We start from the raw sequence: 8,753 nt of genomic DNA, 5'->3' as shown, positions 1-8,753 counted from the left end.
AGCAGTGACCCAGGACAGAGCTGGCATAGCAAGGAGGGGCAGCTACATGACAGGCAACTCGGGAGCTGACCTGAGACCAACTCTTCTTTCTCAGATTTCTTAGAGGAAGTTGTGTCCATCAAGGTCTAGCCAGGAAAACTGTTCTAAGCTTTTCAAACAGGAGGAATTTAACAAAGCAGTTTGGTTTCAAAGCTGTTAGAAGAGCAAAAAGGAGCAGAGGGATTGTGGACGAGAAAGAAAGAAGGGAGCAACACTAGTGATTGGAAGCAGCAAATGCCCCTGGGCGGTTTGCTCTGAACCAGCCCAGAACAGAGGCCTTGATTCTGGGGGCGTGACCTCTGAAAAGCTGCTGCCACACTCTGGGCTTCTGGGATCTAGAATCACCACCCTCACTGTGGCTATGGTCAATGCTAGCAACTTCCAGGAACCACCAGCAACGGCCATGCTGGAAAAGCCAGAAGGAGAACCAACCGCGGAATCCATCAGGAAGCCGGAAGATGCAGTGTACCTACTCCAACCCCAGCAGAACTGCACAGAGTCCAGAAACGCAGATGGAGGCTGAGACAACTGGTGAATGACCAGCCATGGAAGTCACCCTTAACCAAGTGCGAGAGACTCTTGGATTATACTAACACTCAAGGCCTTTCGGAATCTTTCCAACATTATTTATACTTTCTCTGCTTGTTCCTGCTCCTCCAGCCAAACAAAGATCCTCACTGTGCCCTATGGGATCCTTTCCCTCCCTGTGGCCCCTGACCTTGCTACTTTCTGAGGGATGCCCCTGCCCAATGTGTATGAGGAAAAGTCTTACATATGCTTTGAAAACTCAGGTCACCTCGCTGCTGCTCTGCAAGGCCTTCTTCTTACTGTTCTCACCTGGAAGCGGAGGTGTACTGGGGGAAAAAAAAGTGCTGACGTGTGGCAATTGCTTATTTCTATGATATAAAACTCCCACTGGAGTTGCTAACACTCAGCTTGGATGAGTCTGTACCAGCTGATCCAGCCAGTACATTCCCTGGGAGCAATGTCTCTCTCTCTCTCTCTCTCTCTCTGGTGAAATTCCTTAGCCACCCATCTGAGCCTGCCCCACAGCACTCACCACTTTCGACCATGAACTATAGTTGTTTCTGCATGTCTTCACTCTCCTACAGAAAATCATCCTCGTGTAGGAAAAAGGCATGGGTTCAAACCCCAGCTCCACACTCACACCTTTGTGGACACTGACTAAATTCTCAGAGCTTCAATTTCCTCACCTAGTAAAGACAGCAGCAACATGACATCACAGGGATGTTACCGAATTAAATGAGAAAACATATGAAAGCATCCCAAATAACAGTCCCTGGCACACAGCCAAAGTTTAATAAATGCTGCTTTTCTACTTTTCTTAGGCATTTAACAACCTAGGAGAGGAGCCATATTATGATTCATGTTTTAATTACCCCACATATAAAGAACAGTGTGCCTTGTGACTAGTAGTTGCTCGGGGAGATATTCTTGCTCACACATCCACTGAGAAAATGAAGTAGATAGCAAGGTCAAGGTGGGGTGGGACAAGAGCCCGGAACCTGATGGGGAGGTGGGGGTGGGCAGGTTGGAGGAAGGGAAGAGTCAAGAGGAGAGGGTGTGGACTTGCCTAAGCCGGAGTTTCTCTGATGCCTGGAGGCCCTCTTTGGCATGTCCTTTCCCTTGGGCATTCGCAGAGACAGTGGGTGCACACTTACTATTACTCACTCCCCAGTTCTGGCTTTGATTGGAAACCAGCATCTTGGGCCACCAACAGCTCTCTGGGTGGTAAAAATGACAGCAGCAGCAGCATTTCTATCCGCAGCTGCTGAGAATATTTCCAAATACTTAGTCCAATGGGGCAGGAGAAGTTGGCAATAGTGTGTGGTGTCAGGAAAAATGCTCAACTACGAATGCTGGCTTTTTAAGGAGTTTTGTACAGAAATCGCATGTATTTCGCAATTTCTGGCCTGCTTGAATTGATAGATATCTGTCAAGCAACTCCCACCTACAACGTATAATATGCTTGGAATCTGTTGATAGCTGGTGTGTGACATTTCTCATAAAGTTAAAGGCCGACATTCGATTGTTCAACTGAGCAAAACGGCCTGGCGTCCACAGGTCACAGACACGGCTGGCTGCTCTGCTTTGTCCCTGTGGCTGCAGATCAGCACTCCTAGCCTGCAGCTCCCAGACACCTTCTGGGGTCTGTCCTGACACAGTCACACACAGATCTGTGTGTGTCACCTCTTCTCCCCTAGAGCCCAGTGTTCGCTGTATCCCGTGATGACCTTCTGGCATTCGTGATGACTTTGATACGCCTCCTAGCTTGTAGCGGGCATTCAACAAATGCTTATCAAAGAAATAAATTCAGGTTCCACTTATGCAATCACTACACCACCAAAACTCACCCCCATAACTGTGTTAACATACACACACTCAAGAAAGAGATTGGGATGGAACATACATGATGACACGTTCACTGTTTTTTCTCTAAATAGAGACAAAGCGTAACTGCTCGTCCTGCTTTGTCCTAATTATACCACCAGCACTACTTTCTTATAATAATAAACTCTTTATTAAAAGACGTTCCAGGTGACCACAGCAGAGAGAAATGCACGGGGTTTTTGACTTTAGCAGTGTTTAGGGGAATTCATCATTTTCGTAGTCGCTGCTGTAACTAAAGAAGCCAACAAAACAGCCAAGAGAACTAGTCCACATCTGGGGGAGGCGTTTAAAGAACTTCAAACACATGCCAGATTTTGCATGAATATTTATTTTCATCGCGACATCTGACTACCCACCGCGGGCCCCCGCGGGGTTGGGTTCGGAAACTCGGCGACCACGGTCCAGCCCCCGGGCTGGCCACTCACCTCACCCGTCCACTGCGCGAGGGGCATCGCCGGGTAAGACCCGCCGGTACACGCATGCGCCGTACAAGCCCCGCCCCTCCTCCCAGCTACATTCTTCGAAAACCGAGGTGAGAGAGGCGGCGGCTGCGCCTCCGGGGAGAGGAGACGGAGGGGCGGGCAATTGGGAAGGGGAGGGAGGAGGCGGGGCGGGGCGGAGTTGCGCGTGCGCAGTGGTTCTGTCAGCCGGAAACCCGGCGCTCGGGGGCGTGGCCTCGAGGGAGACCGGGGGCGGGGCTCTCCCGGGCCGCTGCCGCCGCCGCCGCCGCCGCCGCCGCTGCCGCCGCCGCCGCGCATTGTGCAGCAGGCGGGCCCCGGAGCGGCAGGGCCCTGGACCGCCGCGCTCCCGGGGATGGTGAGCAAGGCGCTGCTGCGCCTCGTGTCTGCCGTCAACCGCAAGAGGATGAAGCTGCTGCTGGGCATCGCGCTGCTCGCCTACGTCGCCTGTGAGTGCGCGCCGTGGCTGGCGGGGGAGCCTCATTCATTCCCGGGCGCGGGGATGGCAGGGCCAGCGGGGCGGCGGGCTCTGTGCGGCCCCGCGGCGGCCCTGCAGCCGGGTGTCCGTCCCCACCCCTGCAGGACCTGCGCTTCCTGTTCCCACCCTTTTCCGGGGGCTTCGGACCCTCTCTCCATTTCCACTTTTGCGGCAGAGCACCGGCCAACTTGGACGCAGCCCCTCCACCACTTAGGCCCCGGCGCAGAGACCGGTGACCGCCGGACCTCGCGCGCCGCGGCGCCAGCCCACGGCCCCGAGTCTCCCCTTCCCGACGCGTGGGTCTGCTGTGCACGTCGTCCCAGAGCCGGCGAGGGTCCCGGCTGGCGATTCCGGACCGTGCCGCGTGGGGACACCCTGGGGACACCCGCGGTCGCGCCGCGGAGCTTGTTGGTTGAGTAGGATAAAAATATTGTTGTCGTTGGCGTAGCCCCGGCTGCGACTGTTTGCTCCGCAGGAAAATTACTCGGCATTTAACTATCGGGGAGCCGGGTGTTGCCGGCCCCGCCGACGGCGGCCGCCCCGGGTGTGCGGGCGCGGGTTCCCGAGGCGCGGGGGTCTGGCCGGCCTGCCGAGGCCCAGCGGCGGGCGCTTCCGTGTGTGCAGTCCTCCTCGCTGTCATCCCTGCGGCCGCTTCCGAGGCGGGGCACGTGTGTCTTCCGAGAGGCAGAAACCGTTCCTCCTTTTTCTTAATTTAAGATCTAGTCGATGGGAATCTATTTTAATCGGTGGTATTAATGCCTTACCAAGTAACGAAATTGCACTGGAAGTAGCTCCCAGTGGGAGCTCCGTTTGAATCCTAGCCACCAGACAGCACACACTGAAATGAAACCACCTGCTAACCGATTGAGTTACAAGATCTGATTTGCGAGGTGGGGGGACTCGGGAAAGTGACTTGGGTGGATCACTAACAAGACGAGTGGTTAAGACCCTGCCTGTCTAGAGGAGCCCAGCCGTTCCCGGAGGTGGGGCTGAGGAAGCTCGTGCAGGTCTCCGGGTTGCTAGGCAAGGTGTCAGGCCCGGGTGGGTGTCAGCTGTGGGTACTCTGCCAGGGAGAAAGCGCGTGTGCTCAATTTTAAGTGAGAAAGCTGAGACCGAGGCGACAGACCACTTAAAGTTGCATAATTGTTGTTACTACCGTAATTTGTAAATTTGCTGAGTGCTTACCATGTATGTGCAGGCATGAGTCTCTTTCATTGTCTCCTTTAGTTATCTCAACAGTCCTCGGAAATAGGTACTGTGGTTATTGCCATTTTAGACGTGAGGAAATGAAGGCCAAGAGAAATTAGAAAAACGTACGGATGATCAAACAGATGATAAGCTATGGAGAGCCACGTTTTGAACCCAGAAAGGCCGGGCAACTGGGGCCTAGAGCAGAGGTGTGCCGCAAGTTCAGTGTTGCTTATGGGGGCGTCTAACGTTTGACAGAGGGGGTTAGAATTCATAAGGCAGGGGACCTAAGGGAGTCATGGGAAGGTTTTCACCGTTCAACCAGGAAACCCTACCAAGTCCTTGTGGTTGTCCGTGGCTGTGCTTGGCTCCAGGGAGGGAGCGTCAAGGAGTGCAACCCACCTGCGCGGTGCAGTCCTGGAGTCCTGGGCAGTGGTTCTCAGACTGGAGGGTGCATCACAATCATCTGCAAGTTTTGTAAAACACAAGTTGCTGACTCCCAGAGTTTCTGACTCAGTAGGTCTGGGGTGTGGCCTGACAACTTGCCTTCTGAAAGCTTCATCTGGGAAGCCACGCTGTTGCTGTGCTCTGGACACCCCACTTGGAGAACCACTTGCCTGGAAGGTGAGGTGGCCATGAATTTGGTATCACTCAAATGAGGGTTAAATTATAAACTGGTAGAAGGAAAGGAATGCATAAGAACTGATGACAGGGACTCTAGGGACGGTTGTTTCCATGAGGAATTGAGGCCTGAGCTGAGAATCGAAGGGTATATAGGAATCAATAGGGAGGGGGAGGAGGGAATGTGTCCCGGAAGGAACAGCGCGTGCAGAGGTCCTGCGGTCGCCAAGAGCAAGGAGTGTTCTGGGAATACAAAGAAGGGTAGTGTCTTTGGAGTGTGAAAACGAAGTGTAGTAAAGAGGCTGCTCGCCAGACATGACGGTCGCAGGCGGTGGAGAGCCTTTGTGAAGCCGGGGAGTTCAGGTATGAGGGATTCAAGACTAGGGTGGAGGCAGTTACTAATGAGCAGCGGGATGGTAAACCCGAGACAGGAACATGTTCCAGGGATCCTGACTGAGAGGGCTCAAGGACACTGGGAAGTAGTAAGTTAGCAGTGACTTCTGTGACCTTTTGTCTGCTTTTCCTTGTTAATAACCTTGCTCCCCACACCCCATTGTGCGTCTCACTTGTTGACAGAACTGTCCATGCTCCCAAATTGCACAGGCTCCCACTGTGAGCCAGCCCGCTTCTAGAAATGCTCCCCCATCTTCTCTCAGGTTCTGCTAGTCTTCCTCATTTAACCTCTGCCCGTCTTCTCCTCTTCCTCACTATCTTTTGCCTCCTGGGGCCAAGTCTCCCTTCTTGCTCCCCCATAGCTCTTCTGTACCATGCTCAGCTGGGTCAGCATATGCCTGCTTGCACTGCACTGGAGTTCTTTTCTCTGCACGTTTTCTTCTCAATAAAATTCCTACCCCTTGAGGACAGGGAGTGTGTTTTAAGTATTTCAGCCCTTGTGGCACTTAAAGATCAGTGTTATTAGCTCATTAGAAGAACTCAGATGGTTTGAAACTCCTGCCTACCCACTAGGGAGCTCCCTTCCAGATCAGCGCCACTTGCCTTTAGTGTTTTTCTTTTTTTTTTTTTTTAACATGCACACAGATATCATTTAAGAAGTCAAGTAGCCTATGCAGGGGTTGTTAGGCAAAACTGTGTCCCCTCACTCCTGGCTCCCCAGAGGCAAGCACTTCTCGTAGCTGATGATATGGGTATTTGTCTTTGTGCTCTAATGATTTGCTGCCTGATTTTTTCTTTGTATATATTTATTACCTAGTGACTTTCTCTTTGGGAAGGTGATTGCTTATTGTCTTTCTTCCACACCATGCTCACCACATCCCATGTAGTGTAGCAGCATTTTGAAATCAACATGTAGTATTCGGGTGTTTGACTTAAGTGCCACTCATTATGAGCCATGTCGTACATTGTTTTTTTTGTTTCCCTTGGAGCTAATAATTGGCTTTAAAAAAGAAAAGTTGCTTTCTATGTACTATTTCTGATTCAACTCCAAATGCTTTGTCAGTCGCCTGTGTCTTCCCGCAGGCCCCTCACAAGCTGCTCACAAGGTCAAGGCGTCTGTTTGGGACACCTTCTCCTGGAGGGCCCGCGTTCCCGCCTGCTCTGCCCATCTCACATCGCCTGTGCCCTGCCTTCCATTGTTCCACTTGATTGTTCACCGGGAGAGCATTTGGAGACTGTCCACAATTGTCTTTTCTGTCTTCACATTTAATTGATAGATTTCAACGTAGAATTATAGAAAAAGCCTCCTTCAAACATTTTCAGGTATTATTCCAGTGCTTTCAGACTTCTAGTGTTGGTGAGGAGTTTCAAGCCAATCCCTTTTTGTGTGACTTACCTCTTCTTTCTGGAAGATTGTAGGATCTTTTTGCCCATGATAATCATTGTTCACCACACATTTCCAGCACTGCCCCCTGGCCTTTCCTCCCTTCTGGAGTTTGGTGGCTTCACAGAATCACCGTGCCCAAGGGCTGAGGGGGGACCGCCCAGCGGTTAGCTGTGAACAGGTTCCGGCCAGCGCTCCAGATGACAGTGCTGTGTGCAGAGGACCCCGCCCCCTCTCCCTTGGAGTGAAATGAACTTGAAGAATAGCATCTTTGTTGTTGTAAGCCTGTGAGGCCCCTCGCTTGGTTGTTGCTGCAGCTGAACAAGCCGTGTCCTGACTGACCCGTCCCTGTGCGCCGCCGGGTGCCTTTGTATACTGGATGCTGGGTACTTTTGAGCCATTGCAATCTAGAAGCGTGAATTCTTCAGTTCTTGGAGTTTTCTTGTATTATTTTTTGGTTATTTCTTTCCCTCCATTTTCTATTGTCTCTTTCTGGAATATTATTATGCTGATGTAGAATTACCTGGTCTGGTCCTTTAATTTCATATTCTCTCCCTTTTCAAAGTTTTGCTCTACTTTTAGGAAGCTTCCTCATCTCTGTATTCTAATTCTTCTAGTGGTTTTTAAATTTTTTAAATTTTTGCTGTCTTTTTTCCCTTATACAAAGATCTTTTTTGTTTTCTGATTAAAAAAAAACAATACTGAAAATACGTGGTGTTTGTTTCATGGCTGTATTCTCTTCATGATAGTTTTGTTTGTTCAGTTTTCTTCTGACTGGAGAGCCTTTTTCCTCCAGGTCGCTTCTCCCTTTCTTGTTGGAGGGTTTGCTCAACTTTCTGCCCAAGGTCGTCTGCTGGTGTTTGAGCAGAGGCCTCGGGCAGGTGGGAGCCCTGAGTTGCCTTTTCACTGTAAGCCGTGTCACTTACTGGCAGAGCCGCCTGACCTCAGTACCGTGGGTCTGTGCTCTCCGCTGTGGTGACAAGACTCTCTCAGGCCCTTACTAGACACGAGGGGGCCTGGCTGCCTGCAGTCTGGGAACCCAGTGGGGAGCAGGATGAATAGTACCTTGATCACCATCCCAGGTGGATGTGGGGCTCCCCAGTCTGCGACCCCTTACTTACCTCTTTCCGAGATGGGACTGCCCACCTTCTGCCAGGGCAGGGAGTGAGACTGGCAGTGGTCCTGCCATGTAGACAGACTTGAGTCAAACCTCCTGTCTTACCTGCCTTGTCACCCCATATCCAGATGCACCAGGCATGACCGTTCTTGACCCTTCCAAGGTATACCTGGGCCTTTCCCACAGCCCGCTTCTCATCCTCTTCATTCCTCTGCCCTCAGCCATTCTCTTTTCACCTTCCAGCAACATTTTGTCCCCCTTTTCTCTGTCCACCTAGGTCTGTACCTTAAACAACAAGAACAAAAAGGCTATCTTCTGACAGTTTAGTAGTGTTAAGGAACCATTATCTTCATCTTTATCTCTTGAAAACTAGATTTGTGATATCTAGTAATATTAATTTAATTTTTAGTGTATCATGGATTTGGTTGTAATGACATTGTATTTGTGGTCCCTTTCTATTCTATCCTGTTGCTGTTATTCCACTGAAAAGACACGAAATTAAACTCTGAAAACCATATAAAAGCGTGTTTTATGTGTGCTACTTTTGCATTTATGATAACAGACCTCAAACTCCTGAGTTGGAATTTTCATTGGAGTAGTTTTGTCCTTAATCTAATTACTCCCTCCTAAATTCAGTCAGTGAACATTTACTGGCCCACTGCT

The 8,753-nt window shown here is 50.8% G+C and overlaps 1 protein-coding gene across 2 annotated transcripts in view; it reads left to right on the top strand.

The window, feature by feature from the left end:
* Window positions 1-3,135: 3,135 nt before the first annotated feature.
* Window positions 3,136-8,753, top strand: part of UXS1 (UDP-glucuronate decarboxylase 1) — a 100,895-nt gene continuing 95,277 nt past the window's right edge. Inside the window, exon 1 of one of the 2 annotated variants that reach the window (XM_081069061.1) lies at window positions 3,136-3,358. In XM_081069061.1, the coding sequence (XP_080925187.1) occupies window positions 3,265-3,358 (94 nt within the window). In that variant the 5' untranslated portion in view covers window positions 3,136-3,264. The remainder of the gene's footprint in view (window positions 3,359-8,753) is intronic. The other variant, XM_081069060.1, reaches the window with a different exon arrangement.

Source organism: Rhinolophus hipposideros, assembly GCF_964194185.1.
Source record: "Rhinolophus hipposideros genome assembly, chromosome: 12".
NCBI classification, from domain to species: Eukaryota; Metazoa; Chordata; class Mammalia; order Chiroptera; family Rhinolophidae; genus Rhinolophus; species Rhinolophus hipposideros.
Note: the sequence above shows the minus strand (reverse complement) of the source record. Positions and strands in the feature narration are given on the sequence as shown.